The sequence below is a fragment of the Glossina fuscipes genome, unplaced genomic scaffold (genome assembly GCF_014805625.2).
Source record: "Glossina fuscipes isolate IAEA_lab_2018 unplaced genomic scaffold, Yale_Gfus_2 1, whole genome shotgun sequence".
Classification (NCBI taxonomy): Eukaryota; Metazoa; Arthropoda; class Insecta; order Diptera; family Glossinidae; genus Glossina; species Glossina fuscipes.
The window spans coordinates 25368637-25395032 of record NW_023998415.1 but is presented as its reverse complement, the minus strand read 5'-3'; the positions used below and the strand labels follow the sequence as shown (position 1 = coordinate 25395032).

The 26396-nt window shown below is 33.6% G+C and overlaps 1 protein-coding gene across 10 annotated transcripts in view; it reads right to left on the bottom strand.

Annotated features, from left to right (window-relative positions):
- Positions 1-556: 556 nt before the first annotated feature.
- The window catches only part of LOC119631442 (cyclin-dependent kinase 14), a 262242-nt gene continuing 236402 nt past the window's right edge, over positions 557-26396 (bottom strand). For all 10 annotated transcript variants that reach the window (XM_038023638.1, XM_038023640.1, XM_038023639.1 and 7 more), the window contains 5 exons: positions 23416-23590; positions 23076-23337; positions 17041-17253; positions 16739-16918; positions 557-740 (listed from right to left, as the gene is read on the bottom strand). In XM_038023638.1, coding sequence (XP_037879566.1) covers positions 676-740; positions 16739-16918; positions 17041-17253; positions 23076-23337; positions 23416-23590 — 895 coding nt within the window. In that variant the 3' untranslated portion in view covers positions 557-675. The remainder of the gene's footprint in view (positions 741-16738; positions 16919-17040; positions 17254-23075; positions 23338-23415; positions 23591-26396) is intronic.

The window sequence follows — 26396 nt, the reverse complement described above, 5'->3', positions numbered from 1 at the left end:
TTTTTTTCGGTTTTCTGATTTAAACGGTGCTTACGTTCATCGAGGACCTGAGGACCAGGAGGCACGTGTTGTATTTTTGTTTTCCTTTTGAGTCTGCCTTGTCTTTTTCTCTTTTACCAAATTTTTTTCTCTTCGTTCGCAAATTTTGCTTGACAAAAAATTTAATTTAATTAAAAAAAAAAAAACATATATATATATTAATGCATATATATATATATATACAATATATATAATATATATATATATATAGACTTATATATAAACATATCAAATAATTTAAGCATTACGCTTTACTTGTTCGCCTATATATGTGGCTGATTTACCAGTTTTGTGTTGCTTCTCTGGCGAACGACTCTCACTTGCCTGCCTATACTCTGTCCATTCATTCGTAAAATCAAAAATAAATTCGCCGACATGTAAATGTTATATTAAAAAAGCAAAAAACAAAAAAAAAAAAAATATCTATACAATAAACAAATATATGATAAAAAAAAAAAAAAGGAAAAATGTTTATAACTAATATAATATTATTTTAGTGTTATTATTTTATGGCTTGCTGGTGGATTTTTAACTATTTAATTATCTTGTATTGGGTTATTGTTGCTGCGGTTCTATATGCTGTTGCTGCTAACAGTAGAAACGTACACCGTCCACTGATAGGACCTGCTTTAATTTTCATTTGCTCTGTCGATTCGGTTCTGGATATAAATGTACACCTTCAACCGTAAATATTGAGGTTTCTGTAAAAAATTAAACAAAAAAAATTTCACAAATTATGAACGATTGTCGATGTAACGTATAAACAAAATCGAAATTAGATGTAATATATGAGAAAATGTTAAAACTATGATTAGTTGTTTATCTAGCAAATGTATTGAGCCTTTGATGTTTAGCGAATATTTCAACTTAAAATTGTCGTCCCAGCATAGAGAATTAATTTATTCAGCACTTAATAATTGGAACAAGTAAAAATACTATACTGGGCCATGGCCCACCGTTAAATAGCCGACACCATCCTAAAAGGTATTTTCATAAAAAGACGTTATATGGGCAGTAAATGAAGACGGTGCTCATCCTTCAGCCAAAACACTTTAGCATATCATCAATTCGTTCATTTATTTCAGTATGTCAGAAATTGCAGATTGTAGGTCGAACGCAAGGAAACAAACCAGACAGACGGACTTACGGACAGACAAACTCAAACGTATTCGGAAGGTGGGTCTATTGCAAATCTAACCGGGAGTTGCATGCAGTCGTGCGAACTTATTATACTCTGTAGAGTATAACCCCAAATTTAGAGAGCATCGTGTCATCTTTTTGGTAAAATTAATTAAAAAAAAAACAAAAACCACTAAGAAAATCATATTCATCTGCGGCCGAATCTTTTATATCATCCATCGGCATTATTTAAAAAAAAAAACGAAAAAAAAAACAATATTTCCTTACTCTATAATGTTGGGTGGGCGTGGCAAATTTTTACTATTGTTGCAGAATTTTATCTCTATTTTTGCGAGCATGAGTAAGTTTGTTAGAAATGTTTATTGGAAAACATGAAACCTTCGTTCGGAATAATCGCTCGGTTATGCGGACATGCATTAATGAGAAAGTATACGTTTCAGGTCATTTTGCTCAATCAATTTCATTTTGATTTACGGGTAAAATGGCCATAAAAAGCCCTCAACGATAGCTATAAAGCAATCGCGCCTAAATCTTTTAAAGTTCATAAGCAGACGTAAACCAGAGAGAGACAAATCTAGTGGATAGACGGGAAATTCCAACATTCCGGATATGCATTCTGATAGTTTTTCATTACCAAAGGACATTTACGAATCGTTACATTGGGAGTGATAAGGAACCGGCAAACCACCGACTTGTCCAAACCAATCTCTTATAATAATGCTTTCTTATGAACCACTAGATTGGGCGCGATTAGAAGTTCGCAAACCGGATCGCTTACCAACTTCTTATAGCGATACTTTCCGCTTCCGTTTGTCCACTTTGCCTACTTGGAGACTGAAGACAGCAGGACTTTAGTTTATTGTGCGATCGTTTGTTTTTGAAGGGTTACATGCAAGAGGTAGGAATTTGCGAATGTTCTGAAATGCTTGCACGCTCTTTTCGGCCACTCATTAGTGATGTCCTCGTTAACTATTTCGTTTTGCGATTTCTTAATTATGGAGACCAGCTATCTTGTACTTACAAGCTATGTGGAATATGTCTTTGTTGAAAGCGGAAAATGGACTTGTACTGCTTTTGAAAGTAATTATGTACTTGTAATAATTTCATGAATTGCGTAACTTTGTAATAAATTAGCAAAACGATGAATATTTTGGGGGATTTTCTCTTCTTATTTTTGTGGTGAACTCTTTGGTAGATGAAAATCTGGTAACGGATTGTATTTATTCTTATCATCACTTAACTTTTCGTCAAATATGGATTTCGATCAAATTTCAAGGAAAATTTTCCATGTATGCACTATACGATCACATATAGTATGCATTACTCTGCTCTGAGATAATTTGTCTTTAAAATTTAAACAATTTTCTTCGTACCCTTTCACTTATAATAATAAATCTATTACAGTCCATAAAGTTCTTGTGTCATTAAGAAGAAAAAAGAAGAAGGTGGCATTGGTTGAAAAATAACGCAGTAAAACCATAAACAGCCAAAGACTTTTATATATGAAACGATAGACTAATAAAAACAGTTACTGCCAATTATTAAACGCTTGTCATTCTTATCGCTTGTACGCCATAGCCTTGTTATTTGGGTTTGTCTTTAACAGCAATAACCGTGATACCGCGACGCATTATTAAATAAAAGATGCTGAACAGGGAGACTTTTGTTGTTGTTGTTGTTGTTGTTGTTTATTTAATTTTGCAAATTTCATTCAGCCCAGTCATTATAAATCATAAACTTTTATGCATAAACGCGCAATTGTAATGAATTTGAATCGTGGCGAACTTATAATACGTTCCTCCTACGCGTGCGATAATTCCGTTGCGCGGTTGTAATTACGTTCATACATATAATGTAATTTCAGATTTGCGAATTTACACTGCAAGTGCACATATTATCACCATACATACATACATATATGCATTTGCCGCCATATATATATATATATATATACATAATATATCGTACGTATCACTTAAAGGTAATCAATTTGATTTGTGTATATTGATTTAAGAGTAACGATACATGCATATGCCCATATGCGTGCGTATGCGTTCTTGCAATAAACAAACACAATACAGTTAACATGGCGACGGGCTTACAACGAGCGCATAAAGTAAGCAAATGAACGACGACAACGATAGCAAATGAAATCAAACACGAAACAAAAGCGAAAATCAGAAAAAAATTGCAATCAGATTAGGCCGAATATTATGTACCCGTCATCAGAAATTTTCTCTGTCAGATAGATGATCGAGCAGCAAAGATTCCGTTCACGCGTTATTTGGTATCTATTCTTTCTGCTTGCTTTATTGTCGCAAGCATCTCATAGGGAGGCGTGATTTCTTTGACTACTACGGGCGTACTCTTGGTTTGATTTAGTTTTTTTTTTTTTTTTTTTGAGAGACGTGCACTTAAAGGAGAATCTAAGATTCAACTTTATGTCTTTATTTGAGATCTCAAATGGATATTGGGTATGGAGAGACGGAGAGACAGACATGGTTAAAACTATTTCTTTTTTCATAGAATCTCGGAGTCAAGGGTTTTTCAAGCCTTGCAAAGATTTGAGAAATCCAACAAACCTTCTGTGATAGGTATAAAAATTAAAAAAGAAAAAAAAAAAAATAAATAAAATAAATATATAGAAAACGTAACCAATGTTCAATGTTAATAGCAGCAAATCAATTAATTCTATAGAGAAATGGGAAAACAGTATTTCCTAACTATTACATGCTTACATACGTTTGCATCCGAAACTTGGGTTACAATAGAAATTCACTTTATTCAAAAGTTAATGATCATGATGACGGTGGCGGTGATGATGATGATAATGATGATAATGATTATAATAATGATGATGATGATGATGATTGATAATAATGATTATATTGACGGTGGTAATGGTAGTGGTTTCTGCTTAATTTCTATGTTTAACTGAGTAAACAGACCTGTATGCCAGCAGCTTAGTTTTTGAATTGAATTGCATAAGGTGTTTGTTCATATGTGCGTATATGGTCATATGTATGTATATGCATTCATATATTCTATGTATGCCGATTTGCATTTGCGTTAATTCAATTGATATCCTATACATATAAATTTTGTGGTTTCCGTTTTTTTTTTTTTTTTCCTTCATTCCTTTCTGTCGTACTTCGCCTGCCTATCAATGCCTATTTGTATATGTTAAACCATGTAAATACACTCTCGTATACATTTGCGGTTGCACTTGAGGTTTATTTAAATTTAGAACGTTTTCATACAAAATTTCAATTAAACGCAATTTATGAGAGATGCATCAATGAAGGAATCAATAAATGCATCGTTGCAACGGAAAACGCTCTATGTTCAATTTTATTAAATTAAACTAATATTCCATTATAATGAAATTAAGGTAAATTTTATTACAAGAACAGTTAAAATCCTCCTTTTGACCAAATGAATAATTAATTCTTATACTAAAACGATTTTATTCGGTTTGAAATCGCTTTGTGATGCATACGCAATTACGGAGGGAAAAGAAATGAAAATTTATGAAACCTACTTAGGCGATGTCTCCTATTAATGTGTGCACGTCGTTATGGTATGAAGAAGGAGGAGAAGGACTATAGGCAAAAGGGAAAGCAAGAAAAATTGAAGGATATATTGTGGACAGTATACAATTCCGTCTCTCTATACGTTACTAATATTCTATACGTTTTATCTCCATTTAATTGTCGTTAATAACGTTCGTAACGCTTATGAGTGCTCGAGTCGCTTACAAAATGAATGCGTAGTCGCTCCCATCTCCTTCTATTATTTATTTATTTATTGTCTATGTATAAAAGCATGGATTTCATGGAACCCGTCATGGTAACCCGTCATACTTAGATAATATGCTCGCCTATATTCAAAATTCTACCGCACTTGAATATTCAAGCCACGATAATTGAGTAGTTAATTAGTCGATCGTTCGCCTACTCGGCTGTTCATGCTACTCTTTGTTTTTGGTTTTTTTTTATTTGCATTCGAAGGACTTTCCTTATATTCCATATCCAATATCAACTTTTGTTTACGGATATGGATTGACTTAAAATAGATCCACCTTTTCTTATACCAATTATTTCAGAACTATTTTCTGAATCGACTAAGGTTTATCTAATTGCAACTTTCGCGATATTTTATCGAAATTTGCTATACTGATGACTTCTACTTCAAGAGAAACCTTTTTTTGTAAATGTATAGGACGGAATAATTTCTGCGATCACTCCACACATAACGCCTCATTTTGAAAAATTGCTTTACTGAAAAAAAATTTCGTAATTGTTGATCGGCAAAAAGTGGCACTTTGAGACACGAAATAGCTGTGGACGATTAGATAGGGATGTGGACATTCTTTGATTTTGTTATATTTATGTAAACAAATGCTGCTTAAAAATGTCAACATCTGTAAAGGTGGAAATGACCAGTGCTGATAGGTTGCTTCGAAGGTGGATAGTGCGATCGAGAAACACTTGGTCGTTGTATGGTGCAATGTGATAGGTGGATAAGTCGAAGAGAAGTACTGGTGAAAGCGTTAAGAAAGTCGAGTCGCAGCTCTGTCAAAAAACTTGATTGATAATGTTTGCCTATCTGTCTCCAAACAGCTTCGATCTTTGCACTTTTATGCAAGGACCGAAGTACTTGTGGGGAGATGTGAAAGTAGCATGTATGCATACGTATGCATATTTCATCTTTAATCAGTGCAAGATTGATCAATCCAATGTTTATCCATCCATTGCATCTAATACTTTCACTAAGCGATCTATAGCGTTAAAATTTAAGAAAGGGAAATGAAATTTAATTAGATCACTTAAGTATTCAGTCATACATGAGTTTAAAAATATATGTATGCAACGCAAGCTAAACTTAAAGAGGGAAAAAAAGTATCCCTAATGTCTCCAGTGCATGCCTTTGAGATTTGCTGAAGGTATTTTATAGGAGCGTTCAAGGTTTGCTCTCTATCCGTATATTCGAACAAAAAAAAAAAAAAAGATTCCGATCTTTAAAAGAATAAACTCTTCTTTGTATCAGCATTTGGTAGGCCAAGCTTGAAAATTTTCAAAGTCGGTAGTTGGTCACTGACAATTTTTTCTTAAATTATGTACTCAAAATGGTGGGCCTTAAATTTTTTTCTATACAAAATATGATATCATTTTCGAAAATCGCTTGAATGCGTGAAAAAATTCACCCGTTATGTAAATATGATGTTAAATATGTTCGATAAACGATAATACGCACTACGATATACGAACAATATATTGAATGAGAGAAATTAATGGGCGTATTGAAAGATTTGGTTCGATTCGATATATGACGTTTCCAATTTTTATTAATCTTTTCGCAAAGACATCTCTTTGCGCTCAAAGGGAAGCAAAAATGAGATATTTCACTTCGGAAAAAGGTGTAATTATTTTGTCTTTGAACTGAGTTTATACTTGACATAGAAAACCGGACTCACCATCAATAAAAACTATGTTTGCAAGCATATAGTTGTGTGAGTTTAGTTCCATATAATATTTATAAGAAAATATATATGAAGATAAAAATGTAACTGTGAAAGTATCCGTTTTCCATACTCATATATGTATACATATATATATATATATATATCCATGCATTTGTTTGACGGCAAATACATTTGCTTAACTGTACAAGTGTGTATTAAGAAACATCGTAAAGTAGCACATAAACCTAAATTTTATTTCGCCATTCTTGTGCATTTGCAGTTTTATTCAAATTTCATATGTCTTTTAAAATTTACTTTTTACACAAGAACAACGACAATTTCAACGCATTACTAGTAACCGATTTATACTTTTATGCATAAAAGTATAGTTTTATGTATATCGATGCATTTATACAGAGGCACTTACATATATATGTGTATGTGCACGCGTGTGTATGTACATGCGCTAGTAAATGGCATGTGACTTTTTCTTTTTACAATTTTTTACTGTATTTTTACATACAATTGCAATTTACATCTATCTATATATATATATCTGTAACGAATGTAGAGCTTATGCGATACCATATACGCATACCGAACGGGCTGTTGTATCAAATGCTTCACTCTACCTCTCTCCTGGTTACAATGCATTCACATACATTGTTTATACCGATTTGTGTGCTCATGTGTGTGCATGTGTGTGCATGTGTAGCTGTGTAAGGATTTTAGAATATGATTTATGGTAATAACTGTTCGCATTATATTGCCCAAGTCTTTTGTATTCCTTTTGTTGTTTTCTGTCTCAATTTTTTTGTTTTGTTTTTATTTTTGTTTTTTTTTTTTTTTTTAAGACAAATATATGAATTTATGTGCAACTGTTAAGGCAGGCTCCGAAAACCAATTAAAAGTTCATCTTTTTTCACTAGGAGAAAACAATAGCAATCAAAATATATCTTTGCTTTCGTAGATAGATGTACACATGCACACACAAACGTCCACGCATAAGTATATATGAGGTTGAATGATATATCCCAATTATATATTGTACACGATTTTAAGTAAGTGTGCGTTAATTTTACGACCTCGCAATTGCTGATAACTGCCCACAAACATTGGCCTATTAACTTGATCAGATGATGGCAAAATACAAAAGAAGGAAAATCATAGTTTTTTTCTCTCAACATAAATTACATATATATCCAGCACTTCAAGGAAATATTGAAAATTATCCGATTTTTTGTTAACTGTGGGCGCACTAATACGCTGATTAGGATTATTTTCATAAAAAGTATTCGTTAGCGTATTTATATAACGTCGTTTTGTGGATGGCATTGATGCATGTCTGAGAAGACCAATAAGCGAACGGAACGTTGTCCAAGTGATTGATGATTATTATATGATTAGTCAGTAATGTATATCACATCGCTGACACGTACATATTTACCCTGACACATATATATAGCAGCGCTCTTACTGGACCCATATGCTTTCTGAATATCACCACAACAAGTGCAGCAATTCATGACATTCCGTCCATTGCTTTACAAGTTACAATTGTTCTTGTGAATTATTACACACATGTGCAGTTTCGCAAGGAAAATTGTGCAAACTTCAAATTCGTAGTTTTTGTAAACGCTTCCACTTCAAGTAGTTTATTAATCAATACAAGTTCAATCTTGTTGCCGATTAGACAGAATTGAGTTGAACTGGCGTTAGATCGAAACGAAATTATATCCAATATTTATGTAAGTCGGATGCGATTGAGAACTTGCTCTGATCGATTGTAAAAATGCAACGATGGATGTCCGTAGCGAGGTAGCGTACATATATAGCCGCCTTTATCTGAAAGTTTTAATCTGATCGACATCCATAGCAGCTGGCTACACAGAGGACAACCAGCTACTGAAAATCTCGGCAACAAAATTTCACCTATCACTTCTGGCGAACAATTTCGCTTACTTCGCGCTTGCACCCTTGCAAGTTTTAAACCTTTTTGTGACTTTTCCAAATTATGTTTCCTTTTCGCCAATATACAGGGACTACATGTACACGATTATTTCGTCTACCATGTTTAAAAATATTATTACATTTTAAATTAAATTTTATATACGTTACGGATACTGGTAGGAATAATCTTAACTTTGTACGCTTTTAGGAGGACACGGCTGCTAAGCAAAAAACGCATGTAAGCTTTTTATCATAAACTTTACATGGTCCGACAATAAATGTCGTATGAATATGGCTAAATCTCAGATCGGAGCCTTATGTAACTATGCGTTCTACAAGTAGCATCACAAAGGAATTGACAATATCATTAGACCTCCCTCCACGCATCGATGGTAGATATAAGAAAATCTTACAAATCGTTCTCTTCTCATTCATTTGTATTCATTCATTCATTTTACACGACACCCTTGTCTTATAACATTCACTTTAGCGTAATAACATAACTTACGTAACATAGTAAGGAATGGCGCTATTGCAATAGCATAAACATAAAGCACTAGTTCGACCATTGAACGGAAAAGTAATAGAATGTTATCATTATTGGTATTATAAATAAATTCTAAGACTGAAAGAAGAGTAAGCACTAACACCGAAGATTATCGGTTCTCTTCCTTTTTTTGAAGGTAGACTAGACGGTTAGTTTAATGGCTTTAATAAAGACAAATACTTTATCGATATTATATCCTCCAGGCACTTTCACGTTGTGCCATAAGTTCAACGCGTGTTAGAAAGGTGTTGGCATTCACAAAGTATATATTTAATCGTAAGATTTTGCCTACAATTTCAAATGAGAAGAGTAGTAGGTTTCTTAAAAATCCATTGGTGCTATATACGAAACTACTACTACTAAAAAATTACAGCATTGGAGCTATTCGCGTGCTGATCGTTCAATTTTGGAATCTTCAGGGGGTGGGGAGGAGAAGAACTTTTAAAATATTGATTTCTTTCTTTTGCTAATACATAGTGATTATGTGTTTTTTTTCCCGATTCTCCTTTCTCGACTACCTCAAGTTGAAATTCCTAATCTAATTCTATAAAATGGTCCGATCGCCCCACCTTTTAAATAGAGCGATTACTATTTTCGAAATCAAACAAGAATTCTACTTATTTTTACCTCCTTGCCTCAGCGGTCACGTGTTATCCGCGCAGTTTTATAGTGGAGTCCGTGACAGGTGACTTTTTTTTATATAATTATATATATAATTATATATTAGACTAACAAAATTATATATGATTCATCCATTAAGCCAATAAAAAAAAAAAAAAAAAAAAAATTAATTTACTACAAAATTTTGCAGTGAGGTTACATTTTGTTGGAACACATTACATAAACGTTCTCTATACACAACGAATTCCGATAATAATGAGTAGAAATTTACTTAACCAGCTTTATCAAGCCACGCTTTGAAAACATAAATCTATTGTGATTTTTCATTTAAATACCATTTTAAAGGTTATTGTATGCCAAAAACGATCAATGGACTTTTTCAACACTTCCCGAATGAAAGGAAAATTAAGTGATTCCCTCAATAAAAAGCATCGCTACCAGGTGAAATCACGGGAGGTTTTTTTTTGGGAGGGAAAATACCAGGAAGGACTGTTATAATCGTTGAGAGAGTTCTAAAGATGTCCTTTGATGATCCCTTGCATGGAACATTTTTTTTCCTTTGTACTCGTCTTTCTTTCTGCTTTCTCTTTGGTGCTGCTAGGGGGCATAGAGTTTTGCTTTCATTTTGTGCGAACCAGAGTCACTAACTCGTTTTGGTCCCGCATTTACTCGAAAGGGTATCATAGTTATTTAGCACCATTTACGTTATTTTTACCTATTGTTAACTTTTCTTATATATATCATTAGTAATACATTGCAGACATAGACTTGTCTATTTTGTAATTGCAATAAGAATCGGCTTGAAATAGCTGAAGTACTTCGAATGGAACTTGATTTGATAGCTAAAGCTATCCATCAAATTTCTATGCACGAAAATCTATATTTCATCTATGGGAAACAGATAGGTTCAGATTCCGCTGAATCTTCTAGAATTTGAATGTCCCATGCCGACTGGGCTTAATATGAGTAAAATCTGATCTTGCTAGCTTCACAGGCATACTGTTAAGTGTTACTATTGTAGTATAGTCAATTAAAATGCACTACAAGCATAGTAGCAACTGCAGTTTTGAATTGAGTGTCCGAGTACTTAAGAGTAAGTGCTCAATTAACTTTCTGTTATAAGTTTAGAACGCGTGGAGCACCCATTGAAGTATACCAAGGACACCGAGACATTAGAATTCTTTTCGCGTAGGAAAAATTTTTGATTCTTATCGTTTTACGCATATGTTTGAGGGTTTTTTAATCACTGCCAGACTAGAGTAAACTACACTCTAATAGTTGCTAACATTCTTAACGATGGGAAAACTTTCCAGAGAGCCCAACTGCTCTCAGTTACAGACCCTTACGCTGCGGATTCATTTTCTCCAATTGCTCTTAACATTATTAAAAAAAATAAAAATAAAAGCTTTTAAAAATGTGTAGAAAACTTTAGTAAATGAGATAAATAGAGAATACGTCAGTCTTACGGAAGCTGCGAACTTAATGTACTTACATAAAAAAAAATCATTTTTCTATGTTCTCCATCCCATCAATTTACATATGAAAGCAAACGCGAAGCAGTTTACATGTACTACGAGTAGATGGATATATAATATATAACATATCGCTCAATAAGTCTCCGCTCGGACACATATGTAACAACATCCTCGATGGTAGATATGAAAGTTTCATTACATGCTAGCAATTAGTTTACATTTTACATTGGATCTAGTAGCGCTACGTCAGTCTTTTGCGAAACACAATACAAAAGTCTGCCTTACGTATATTGATTAAACGTTGCTTCTTGAAGCAATAAAGATATATAGCGGCTCTTGACGGTCGAAAAAATGAATTTTAATCGAAGTTATACATCGATGATATCGATGATGCTGAAAGCTGTGACCGAAGATTACAAAATAGCTTTGCAAAATCGAAAAGTGAAGTTATAGATAGCTAGCACCCTTAAAATATGAAAAGGCAGCCCATTTACCCACCATTGCGCACGAATATTTATCCGTGAGAAAGATCTGTTCGAACCGGCGAAATAAAGAGGATTTTTTCATGTGATTGTGACAATGGATAGAGTATAGTATTATCATTACATTCCAGAGCCAGATCGGCGGTAGTTAGCGAGGTAGACAGGACCGGCGAACACCGTCCAAAGCCATCGGTAAGATGAAAGTCGACTGAAAAGTTTACGGCATTCGTATTTTTTGATCCGCGTCATATAATGTTGACCGGCTATCTTGAAAGTGCACAAAGGATCAATGACGAGATTGCACGGAGTTTTATTGAATGATGCGTTATATCTATATATTATGAATATATGTATAAAAGACTTTTTGCTCTCCTATCTCAAGTAAATATAGAAACAAAATGCGGGAGACTATGTGCATACTCCGCCAAATTCTCGCTGTTCATAAAGAGTCGACAATTTGTTGCTGCAAAGAAATTTCATTTAGTTCAATTAAAGTTGAGCAAACAAAAAAAAAAAAAAAAAAAAAAAACCGCTTTATTTAAAAGAGTCTTTAATTTTAACTTTTCTATCTCATAGATGAAAATCTATCAATATTTTGCATTATCATCATCATCGTCGTCATTATTACTATTTTGCATTTTGATGTGTTTCAGAGCTAAGAGAAATTTAAAACAAATTTTGTTTTAGCGAAAATCAAACAAACCGAAAGCAATAACAATTGCAATGTCCAAGCACATGTGTAAGTGGATGATTAGGATAAGCAAAAGCGAGCAGAATATATCGCGACAGCTAAGCCAACGTACATATGTAAAAATTAATTGCACTAAAATCAACAAATTCAACAACTGGCCATAAGCTGTCATAATACCATACCATACCAAACGCTATGGCGTTTTATGTAAATACATGTATACATACTCTACTCACAAATACGCGTACGCGAATATATATATGTACATATGAGTTGCACATAAACCAACATTTTTGTAAACATTATATAATTTTTGTTGGAACGTTTTCAGTGAGAACCTTAAACTTGTATATACACGGTGCTAGATATATAGCGTATGCATGCATACATGTGTATAGAAAAATTTTATATTTTTCACTTCACATGGTAACAAAAGCATAATAAAAACTGAGAATAAACTATGGCCACAAAATTTCTGGGCGAGTTTAACATACGGACCGATATCAAAGCAAATAAAAAAAAAAAAAAAAAAAAAACATATACTACTGAAATTCGAAATGAAAGTTACATACAAACATAGCGGGCATGTACACATAACGCTGTCACAAGCGTACAAAAATAGTTTAATGTTAACTACAGTTTTTCATGCTGACAGTGGTAGCGCAAAAACGCAAAACCCAAAAAATCATGTGTCCACGCCTAAGCGCTACACGTTTTAATGTTGCTGCTTAAATTTTCCTTTTTATGCCTTTTAATATGAATACGCATGAATTACCAAAGAATGGTTATTGTGACCGGCCAGTATGTGCGGATGAATTTATAATAGCTGCTTGGGTTAATTGCTGTTAGGAACATATCACAATTACTAGAAATAGGTTTATTAACAACTTTTAAAGTCACTTCACCATTGACTATTACTATATGACAGTGATAGTGACTCATTCGTTACCTGAAACAACGGACGTATTCGGAAGCGCATTTATCGATTCAATAAGTACAAGTCAGTGCTTGGCTATTGCATCTCATTCTTGTAAAACTGTTCCGTAGAAGTATGGAGTGTTTTGATATCTCCTTAATGACAGTTTGGAAATGTAAAATCCAAGTTTTCTTTTCGATGAATGACAATTTTTTCACATTAAACATAGCAAGACGTTGACATTGGTTGTTTTCACTGAAGGGAAGCAAATAATCACATTTTTATACCGTGCAACCCTTGTGGTGTGGATATGTGCAGTACCCAGAAGGACTTGAGTTAGCCTCCCGTTCCGCTTCCCGCTCTTATTTCAACAATTTAAACTTGTCTGCCCTTCGGTCTGTCTGTCCGTCTTATCTTTATACCGCAAAAAAATGGGGGAAATATTTAAGAAATTTGGTAAACTGATAATTTTCGACCCAAGTGCTATTGAAAATTGTTCGGATCTGACTCCCTTTTCAACCACTTCTATGGCGGGATGGGCCGTGGTCTACTATAGTGTTTTAACTTATTTAACATATTGTCCAAATCACTTTTTCAATGAAAATACCTCTAAACACAGGATATTAATCTTTTTTTAATGCTACACAAGCGTCTAATTTAACAGCAAAGTAAATCTTTATGTGTATTTGGTATTCTTAAAGTTTAATTTGCTTATAATTATAAATAAAGATTTATAGGTGAAGAAACATGCCTAGCATAGCAGGAAGCAGAGGAGAGCTAATAGCATAAGCGAAGAGTAAAACGATTGAAGAGACTTGGTAGAGAATAGAATTAAATGACAGTCGACGGGTAAAATTGAAAGATCATTCGTCCAGTGGAGATTGGCGGATAAATTCTGAAGACGGACAGTCGTCAGCAGAGTCAAGTTGTAAAATGGTACAGTCGTCAAGGCCTTTGCTTACTTTTTTTATTACTCTTATTTTTCTATATGTAATTACGTGTGACTTTGAGTTACTTTTTAATAAACATTCGTATAATATCTTAAACAGGAATAAAGCGATATCGAAATCCTTTACAGATACATACAAAAGAACTGCTGAAATTAAACATACCCGAGTCCTGACGTGAAAACGTTGAATAGAAACTTTAAAAACACTTTCAAGGTAAATAATTTGTAACACAAAATGACAATGTCCGAAAATATGTTTTATATATTATAAAGATTTTAGGATTACCTTAACTATGGTTATTTTGAGATTCAAGAAAGCTGACGGTGTCCTAAGGTGTAGCATGAGCTAACATTTTAACATTTTGACAGAACATATTTAAAAATTAATAGTTATTTTGTCCGGAAATATTGTATACAAATGCCAATGAGGCATTTCATTAAGAGAAAGGAAGCACCTTACCAACTGTAATTTTAGATAACTCGTTTTTTCATTTTCCTATTGAACACATCGCTTTTTGCATTTATAAAATTGTTTGTTAACATTTTTTTTTTTTTTTCTTTTTTTTTTTGTTAATTTTTATACGGATTTAATTTTGAATTGCTTAATCAAATTTGCACTACGATTTTTTTTCATAAATTTGCTCAAGTATTATCGTTAATACTTATTATTAATAGGCATTTGTTTTGCATGCATACAGTTAGAAGTCAATCAAGCGCTGCATAAAGTGTAGTTAGAGTTAATAAGAACTATTTAGTATGCTGCAATTAACATTAACGATATAAGCTAGCGATTTCAATGCAAGGAAATGCGATATAACCCCAATTATATTAATATTTTGTTTGCTCATTTTATGGCTAAGCTTGGAAGCAGCAAAGAAGGCAAAACTGTAATTAAGAATGAACTGCTTATAACAGCGGTACTATTCAAGTACTATTGTAGCTATTGTAAGTGCAAGTCTCTTATTCGTTTGTCTTTTCGTTTTTCGCAAAGAATCAAAGCATTTTCATCTTTTATTATTATTTTTTTTTTTTTGTATTGATATTTCTGCCCAAAAAATGTTGTAATTAAAAAAGTCTTTTTCCCGTATCCGTTTGTGCTGGGTTTCTTTCCATTCCTTCTTCTTCCTTTTCTTCTTTTTTTTATGCAAGTAGTTCACGTGTTAGTTTAATTAAATTACTTTTTCCACACTTTACACTTTTCGGTTGTTATTTAACGAACACATATAATCAAATGTTAGTAGCAGTGCAACGACCGAAACATATTTGACGTGATGTTTACATGAATTTTAATTTACGCATTTACATTTTCTACTATATTACTTTACTTCTAATTTTAGTTTTTCGCCTCCGAATCATCTTCGGAAAGGAAAAAAACAGTTAAAAAGAACTGGAAATAATTGAATGTACATTTAATTAAAACTTTATTTTGTTTGACGGGCCCAGGAAATAAAACAAGTAAGAAAGTCATATTCGGCGGGCGCCGAATCTCGCATACCCACCGCATCATAAACGCTTGGCCCACTTAAGATTTTAATGCCGAAGAACTCGGCTTTTCCTAAACCCGGCCCCAAGACTTTATGTATTAAAAGTTCACCACAGTTAAATTGTAATTAACACAGTTTATCGCATTCTGCAATCCATTACCTTTCATTTTATACCTATATCGAAGGTATTTTTAAGATAACACTCATCCACTAAGTCAAGAGATCTACTACAATTAATTTAGAATTAACACATTTGGCAGACTACTCGCATTCTACTCTCCAAGTCCTTTTATTGGAGATCCATATCGCTGGTATTAGTAAGAAAAATTGAAACCAACACGTCGCGGTGTCTACCATATCCATTTCGGAATTGGCTCGTTTTTAGGCAGATAATATATCTCCATTTGAGGAATGTACAAAATAGTTTAAAGAATGCTGTCTGCTTTGCCTTATGATAAATGGACATAAAAACCGCAAAAAAGTGAAAAATAATCTGAGTAACGAGCAAAAGCCCACACACTTTTGTTAAGAGAAAGCGAGTTATGTTCAGTTTACGCTCCATTCACGGACTTCTGCTCCGACCAATTTGGCCCATTGTCAATACCAATCTGCATGCAGAAACTTCCAATGTGTCTATCAAATTTGAAGTTGATATTTTCATATCTGCAACGAGGAGGGCGCCAGCAGCCAACGCCACGTAGACATGGCCTAACCAATTCAGAATTGAACGCTGATCAAGAATATAAATACTTTATAGGGTTTCTGAGGCTTTCTTTTCGGTGTTACATACATTATGAAAAAAAAAATGAAAAAAAAACAAAATGATTCTACCCGCGTCGCTCAGTGGTGGATTTTATATCCAGAGCAAATATATTCTTTTTTTTGTATTTCTTTAATTAACAATCACGAATGGAGGCATTAGAATAAACAGAATAAAGAGAAGAAGAAAAAAAGACGAAATGAATTAAATTAAAACTTACCGTCGGGCAATTCATATAATTTTTTTGGCAATTGTGCAAAATAGTTATGATGTAACGCCTCTTCGGCACCTATTCTTTTATCAGGATTTAATTGCAGGAAAGCGTTTGCTATCGCTTCACCCTCAACAATATCATACAGTCTAGGAAAATTGTGACCCAATTTGCGAGGACGATAGACACCTTGAAAAAAGAGAAAATAAATAAATAAATAAGTAAATGGAAAGAAGGACCGACAAAAGTCAAGAAATCATTATAAATTTCCAATTATAAGAGAATTTATTTATGAAAACATTAAATAATACCTAATTTATGAGGTTTATAACCAGGATAATGGGTGCACCCGGGCCACGTTTCTTCGGTGGGTGTACCCAATAGCTTAAAAATTTTATCCAATTGATCGTATGTATCGCGTATACCGGGGAATGTTGGCATACCAGTTACCATTTCAACAAATATACAACCCACGCCCCACATATCCAGCGATGTTGAATATTCGGTGCTACCAAGCAGGACATCTAATAAAAAAAAAAAAGACAAGAAAATTTAGAACAAATAGACACAATGATGACTCTATGAAAATTAATTTGATCCTTTTTTTTTTTCTAAACTGTGAAAAATTGTACAAAATTTATCAGACTGATGCACTCCGTCAGTACATCATAAGCTGGTAATAGTTAAGCTTTAGAAAAGATATTTCAACGCAACAAAAGCACGTAGCGCAACTCAAAAATATATATTGCTTTGGGAAAAGATGCTGTTTGCATATAGAAATCATAATTAGATTATTGTCGAGTTTGGAAAATCGAACCTCAATTCATACTGATCAGGGCATTCTTTTCAATCTGACCCGAAAAGTATATTAAATTTATTAAATATTTGCAACGCATAAAAATATGTTACAATTAATCTCATAAAGAATATACATCTCCTTGATAGGAGATAGAGAGAAAAAGAGAGAGAGAGAGAGAGAGAGAGAGAGAGAAAGAGAGAGAGAAAGAGAGAGAGAAGGAGAGAGAGAGAGAGCTGATCAAATGCATCTAACGATTAAATCCATCTTTATATCCGTATCTGATGTAACATATTTTCTATGGTTTCATGAAAAGTTTCGCGAAAAAATTGAATTCACATTAGTTTCAATATTTGCAGCTAACTACTACCGAAAGCTAAACTTGTTGCATCAGCCGTAATAGTCTCTAGAGTGGGGCTTATTAGGAAGAAGCAGAAGTGTCTGCACAAGTGGTTGCATACTTTCTAAGTGTAGAACTTTTACTCTTGGGGAATGTGTTCACAAAAGAGTTTTTTGACAAAAATATTTTGAAAAAAATGGATCAACTCTAGTTTGGACCAAAAATATGTTTGCAAGTGGTATAAGCTCTTCAAAGAAGCCCCAGAAAATGTTAATAACGATGACCGCCACGAACGGCCCAGCAAGTCAACAATCGATGAAAACGGTGCAGCAGCCAAGAAAATTGTTATAGAGAATTGTCGAATCACTATAAGAGAGGTGACTGAGATTGTCGGCACATCGGTTGGGTCATGTCATGCAATTTTTTGAGGTTTTTAGGGCATGAGACGTTTCCAAATTGCTAAATTTTAACATTGTTTGCTCGCAACTTTTTTAGCCTGTTCCCAAAACAGACGAGACCCATGAAGTTCCACTAAAGAGCTCGAGGCCATACCAAAAAGCACAAATCAAAAGTGTTACGAAGATTGTAAAAAGCGCCGGCAGAAGGATGATTGCTTTGAAGAGGACAATATAAATATTTTTCAAGAGAAATAAAAAAGTGACTTTTTTTTTTTAAAAGCACCTCGTATATACAAAGCATGTCGATATTTCTGCTATTATAACTCAAATCCGGGATGTTGTCCAAGTCCAAGATAATGGAAAAAAAAGTAAGAAAAAGTGCGACGTAGATGCGTTGATTCGATCGCGTCACGTCGGTCACTTAACTACTCCTACTCCTTTTGTTTATCTTGGTTTTTCTGTAAAATTCATTTGTTCGTTTTCTTTTAACTGTTGAAGCAGTGAGCGAACTTTAATTTACAATCCGCAGCAGAGTGAAAATTGAGGCAAACATTTCGAAATTTACCTTCAGTAGGAGAGTGAATGTGATCTGCTCTCCATAAGCAAAAAAAAGCTTTAACTTTGGTTACGACATAAGAGATATTCAACTGAAACTGAACACTGACACGGTTGCCTCGTATGTGCATTCGGGAAAACCGGTGTAAATGAAGGTCTGATCGATCAACCACTAACACGGCGATAAATTAACAAAGTGCAAGCGCAAGTTTTGTGATGTGATGAGTATCAAAGCAATTATACATAACTCTTTCAATTGTCATTGTTGTTGTTAGTTATCTATTTGACGCCGAAGTGTACAGAATTTGTCCAAAGACGAATTATTAAATATTTTGTTTCACTGCCACTGCAGCATTACTTATGAATGCAAATCTCGGACATCACAGCACATATATAATCAAATTCTATTTAATCCTATATAGTGATTTGGAAGTATGTTAACAAACTTATGGATGGAAAATACAAAAAAAAAACAAAAAAAAAAAATTAAAAAAAAGGGACAAAAAAAACTCTCACTTAGCAAAGTTCTCACAGACAGTCTGGCATGACTACTACTAAGCGGCTTAGAAATTTATGCCAACCATGAGCATGGTTAGTTTATAGAGGATTCCCAGGTGTGTCTTTATATGGTAGAAATATTAAAATGTTTGATGAAATGAAAGTAACCCGTAGACCAAGAGTACAAAATTGTTCAATAAATTATTTAATTCAATTGGATAATAAAAACTGTAGTACAACACAAAGGAACATTCTCTCTATACAGTTGGTTATTATGCAATAATCTGCAAATCTGATTACAGTTTTCTTTTTTTTCTTCCTTTCTTTTCTGGCCTTTTTTTTGTGGGGTTTTTTTCTAAAGAAAATTAAAAAAAGAAAAAAAGCAGCAAAACATTCTTTAACAAAAGGCAATTTTCTAGCTGCATGATTACGTACATATGAAACGAATTTTTTTAAGCAAGAGAAGAGAAAGAGAGAGAGAGAGAGAGAGAGAGAGAGAGAGAGCGGAAAAGCCAAGCCATATTGTATGCACATATAACACATGCATGCATACATACATTTATATATATATATATATATATATATATTTCATTTTCTATAATTTATTTTATAAATAAGTAAATAAAATTGATTGAAAATCTTTAACAAGGAACGTCGTTGCTTTTGTTATAATCGTTATACGAATAAACATGGATTTTCACTATCAATTCCTATAAAGTGTAAACATTGAAAAAAGTGGGCAAGAGGAAGAATGAAGGAAGCAGAGAAAAAGAAAGAGATAGAGAGATAGAGAGCAGCAAACCAAGTAGATAGAGTATAATCGGAATAAAACGGAAACGGATGCTATTGCAAACTAGGCAACAGATGCTCCGATATTGAATTGGCAGCAGTAATATTATGCAATGAACAGAGTAATAAAAAAGACGAGCGAGCTTAGCTTTTGGGCTGTCTTTTACAGCAAAATAATTAAATTGCATGAAAGAAAATTGGCAGAATAAATAAAAAGCTTCTGTGTCTACAGGCAAATTTTTAAGCAATATTGAAACGAATTAATCGAAAACTTCAACAACACCAACAACAATAATAATAGCAAAGTGAAAGAAAAAAACAATTTCTTTCTCTTTTCCTATCTATCTCTATCTCTCTCTCTCTCTCTCTCACTCTCTCTATCGGTTTTTATGCAAATTTTTATTGCAATAAATATTCAGATAAACACAATGAAAATTAAAGTAAGACTATTAAGAAATAAAAAAAATAAAAAAAATAAAAAGAAAAAAATTAATAAATAAATAAAATTGTAATAACTGCCTCACTTAAGCCATTTTAACGAAGGCTCCATTTACCAAGCAGGTCCATGCACGCTTGATATTTAATTCAATTAGTAATGCTTTCTGTTTTGCTTGCTACATTCATTTCTTCTTCTCCTTTTCATACTTTTTTGTTTTCTGTTTTTTTTTTTTTTTTTTTAACAACGCGATAAACATAAGGAAAAAATAAGCAAATAAGGAAAATGCACCAATCTCCGTAAGGCAAAAGTTCGATAAGCACCCCACCACCTGACATGAACATTTAACCTCGAGAAAGTTTGTTTGTTTTTATTTTTCTTTTCGTTTTTTTTTTTTTTCTTTTTTAAAGAGTGAGAGGGGTAGAACCGATTATTTTTAACTACATCCGGTAAATATTTGTAATGTTCCATACCTATTTTATACATTGTTACTTAGTGCAAATAATGTTAAAAAACGGAAAATATGACTTTTCTTGTTCTCTTTTAAATTTTTTCACTATTAAACCCAACTATCATGCAGGAATCATGTCTGTTGTCACATTTAATCCTTGCCAGGCTTTAGCTTTAACTTTAGCTCTTCGAAATATTGTTGCTTTCACTATTCGAATAGCAGAGGGCGACACACTTGCAATGTCCTTAGCTTAGTGTCGTCAGCAGTGAATGTTACAATTGAAAATACTCAGCAAATTTCTTCAAATCTAATGGAATGACTGTTTGAGAGGTCAAGTCAAATTGAAACAAAATATTGAAAATCCCACTCCCGAAGCACACTTTCGTGTGCACATCATTCTCCCCGGTATAATGGCATTTGCTAACAATTTTCGTACTTTTAAGAAACAAAACAGAGCGAAGGAAATTTGCGTCGGAAATGCAAACGTCGATGGATACTTTTTTTCTTAAACCTCTGCACAAATTTCAATGCACTCTTATACTTGTGCAAAACTTTTCAGGCTAGCAAGGCCCCCGTCAAAAGGGATTGACTTTCGCCCTGGGGAAATGATTGCCGATGGTTGTAGGCAGCCCGTGTCCATCAAGGCATCAAACCCCTATAAGGAAGCTGTACAAAACTCTACATGATTGGTAAAGAACCTCGAGCACCATCAGGTGAAATTCTCCTAGAAGTTTAAACGCGATCATAATTCGTTCAACCGAAGGACTTGCCTTGATGGATGTTTTGATTGGCATTTCCCGAAGGAAATTTTATAAGGGAAGAGATCAGAAATCATTTATTTAATGCTTCACCAATTGAATCGAAATTTGGATCGGCAGTTGCGCATTATGCAGCAATTGGACATTATCTGAACACTGGTCCTTTTGTCAATTGTTTCGCAACGGTAAACAAGTTAACTGTTTTCCTGGCACTCGCATTAGTCAGTGAAAATATTTCGAGATGTACATGGAACCTCGTAAGATATATTGCTTTGTAGGCAAACAGTGCAATTTCTCCGCGCGATGATGTTGATATCTATATCTCGGGCAGCAATCACATGATTGTCTCAAACGAGTACCTGCTTGAAAGGTGATCTTTCAGCTCACATTTTTTGTGCAGGCAGTTTTCAAATCCTTTGCTCGTCTCAAAAATTGTTTTGACTTGCAAGTGAGTGAAATATCTGAAGAAATACGCCATGTGATGCTTTTTTACTATATAAAAAATTTAAAAACTCTGCAAAAACATGGCGAAAAATATGTAAAGTATACGATGACAATGCTGTGAGTAAATGAATGATCCAGAAGTGTTTTGCTCGATTCAAATATGCAACTCACTCTCACACTCGCCCAGTCACTGAAAAAGTTAATGAAATTTTGCATCTGGTGGAGCGAGTCCCGCATTCAAGCTGTCGGGGAATAGCGGGGGCGCTAAGCATCAGAAAAGAGCAGGCTACACACAAAAAAGGAAGTTCGAAACCGCGAAAAAAAAACCGCGGAGAGTTTTTCAAGTAATAACCCATTATATGCACTTGAATGGCTTTGCTGGTGCGTGTGGCGGGATGTTACAGTTGGAACAATAGAATTAGTAGACCAATCATTGTTTTTCTTTTTTTGGGTGATGGGAAAAAAGGGCAGAAAAAAGTTACCAGACATTTTGGATTTTTTCTTTTAATCATCTTACTATGGAACAAACCAAATGAAAACTATTTATTCAGCAATCTTTGACAAACCATAAGAACAAAATAAAAATTCAAATAAAAGTTTTTCCTGCTAAAAACAATCCCGACGAAGAAGAAAGAAAATGAACAATAAGAAGATAAACACAAACAAGTTGTTCGTCGAACAATGGCAAACAAAGAATTTGCTTACTAATTACGACATAGAAGGCATAAAGAAAACTTTTAATTTTTTTTTCGTTTTTACTGTTTGTTAGCATTGCTTGGCATAATAATAAGTGACAGTTGAAAATTCATTCATTCACAATAAAATATATACGTGACGTGACGATTAGGCGAAGAATGAAACATTAAATTTGATTTGATTACCTGGTGGACGGTACCAAAGTGTAACCACTTCGTGTGAATACGTATGACTGGGTACACTTTTTGCTCTCGCTAAACCGAAATCGGCCAATTTCAGTTCACCGCAATCACTAATTAATAAATTTTGAGGTTTAACATCACGATGCAAAACACGACGTTTATGGCAGTAGGAAAGACCTCGCAACAATTGAAATAGAAATAAACGTACATTGCGATGATCGAGGCCGCCTGGATGCTTTTCCATATACTGTGATAGATCGGTATTCTAAACGGAATAAATAATTCGTATCATTATTTATAAGAAAGTGCAATGCCCCATTAATTAAATGTCTGTCTGACTTACCACATATTCAAATACAAATGTTAACGTTTCCCTGGTATGTACAATATCGTGCAACGTTACAATATTTGAGTGTTTCAGTTCTTTTAATAGGGAGGCTTCACGTATCGCCGTAAACGGGGCACCTTCTTCCTCTTGCAGTCTAATTTCTTTTAATGCCACACGCTGATAAGTTAATCTGTAAACAATAAGAGAAAAACATTATGCGGAAGAAGCAGGCTTTGGTTGTTTTCTTTTTTTTTTCTTTTTTGCTTTACTTTTCTTTCTTTGAAATCTTGTTTACAATGTGATAAACTTACTGATAAGTATTATAATAGATTTTCTCAAGTGCATTGAGCTAATCTTCTTCTGACTTGGGATCAAACAAAAAGAAAAAAAGAAAAAATTACACAATTACATAATACGAAGTTAAACGATCGGTTACGCTTCTTTTTAAAATTTATAGCGTGCAGCAGAGAGCCAATGGGGAAGCCGAAGCAATCTTCATCAAGTTCTTTATTCATTTATTTTGTACTTGTACTGTCTTTACTTTCCAGTTTGGTAGCTTTATCTCAGCCAAAGCAGCGTAATGCCAATGCTTTCTTGGTTGGAATGATTAAACTCGGATGAAAGTGTTCATCGCTATGAAATACGGATATGAGGATAATTCGAATGGAAATTGTGGAAAGTGTCCTTTATTTGCTGTCGGATAATCGAAAGCATACTCTTGAGCGTAGAAAGAAACTAAGTTTTTCACACGCGGTGTGCTCTGTCTTATAGGAAATGAAAGCTAAAATAAGGAAAGCACTCATCGATCCATTTCCCTTTCACGATCTTCGATCTAAAAAACGCGTCTCGATCGTCTATCGGATGAACGCTTTTTAATCGATGTTGATTAGCTTTTGACGAATGCGAATTTGCAATACTCTTAATCAATGTCGTACTCGCTAAGCCAAAAGGTGAATAAAATTTCACGCACAGCTCAGATGATCGCCCGACGAACCATTATAAAGAAAGTGGCTGCCATATGCAATAAAAATCGTAATATTGAGTGAGAGACTTGAGTTAATATCTAATTGATTTCGAATTATTTTCGGAATTGTTCGAAGTATGTCTGTCCATCTGTCCGATGTTGCAATTATCAGATTTTTTTCGATGAAATATGTTACGTTAACTTATTTACACTCAAAAACCTATTGAACCAAGTGAAAATGGGCGGAACCGTATCGCTTTATATTAGCTCCTCATTCAAAGCCATATTATGAAAGGCCTGCCATAGAGAAAAGAAAAAAATTGCCACACGTACACACGTAAATGAATGTAGAAAATTTGGACGAGAAGAGAACATGTATGCTATGTCACGCCTCCCCTGACATGTGCCTTTATATGGACATATAAACGTAATTTTTAGTATTTTTAGATAAAAATTGATAGACATAATGATTTCGTATCATCTTTGAGAATTCGATGCCATATGACAATGATGTATGTAATCTATTTTGCTAATTCCGTTGTATTATTTCATTTTTTCATTTTCTTTTGGCTGCGTTTTTGCGACGACAAATATTTTGCCATTTCAGTGCAAATTCTTTTAAATTTTTTCTTCTTTTTCTTATCAGCTTTCTTTTAATAGCTTTCTTTTTAATGGTCAAATCGAGGATTTCAATAGCTCTAAAGTTTTTTGGGGAATAACAGAGAGCTAGTGTTTTAAGCTGTAATGTTTCAGTCTATAGGGGACGAACGATACACGAAGATGGCCTTTCATGCACATAATGTGGCTTCGTTTTTTTTTTTTTTTTTTAATTTCTTCAAGTTTTTCACACATAACTAAAACGTTTCTATGGATTAAGATTTTTTTTATATTATTAAGGAAACTCCCAAGTGATATATTCGAGGGACGTGAGTATGTGTAAAGCGAGGGTAGAAACAAAGAAAATTATTATAGAAACTCTTTAAGTAAACTGTAATCCTTTTTCGTCATGCTTTAGAAAATTTATAAAAAAATCTTAATTGTATTTTGTCTTCTTCTTCTTTTCAGCTTAGAAAAGCGAAAGGTAGGAAAAATTTTATTATTGCCGATTCAGGTAAGACTTAAAACAAGCTTAAGATGAAGCATGTTTAAAAGTCGTAAGGAAAACAATTTTATGAGAAACTCGGGGCAGGGAAACTAACAGCAAAGTTACGAAAACATTTAAGTAAAAAACTTTCAAGTGTTAAATTAGGTTACATAGCGCAACAACACCTCCACTCTTCACACTTAACAACGTACATATGTTCACATGGTTGCATTTATTCCGAGAGCTTGCTAAGCTTGCTGGCATGCATTTATTTGGTGAATTTCATAAACCACAAAAAAAGAAAAAAAAAAGAAGAAAAAGAAGAAGAAAATGAAAAGAACCGAAAAAGGATAAAACTTAATTTAACATAAATGTTTGCGTATAATCAACATTAAGTAAACGACAGAAAAAGATGATAATGACAATGATGATGATAATAATGATGATGATGATGATGACGAGGAATTATAATAAGAAAAAGAATTGTACGGCATGACTGCAGACAAACTTTATATTATCACTCGTGCTTAAAGTTATTGCGGTTGAAAGCCGAAACAGCACAGAACTAAATGAAAACTTTATTAAAATCTTAACGAAAAAATTTGATTCATAAAATTTTTGGATAAATTTTTGATAAAAGTCCGTACGTAAAATATTTTCCTTAATTACTAACGAAAATTGCCTTAAAAAACGCAAAAATTCAAAAGCATTTCTATGCTCCAATTACTGTATAATGACTTGGCGGAAAGTAAAGGAAAGAGAAAAATTGAAATCAAAATGAAGAAAATATTAAAAAAAAATCTTAAAAAACTCATCTAAAAGAACCTAATAATAGGGTAAAAGAGTTGGGTTCGTAAGTATAACAAAGGCTCAAACGAATGTTGGAAATTAAAAGTGATATTACGCTTCGCCTGCTCGTATCTAATCTGCGAAACATTCGCATATCCA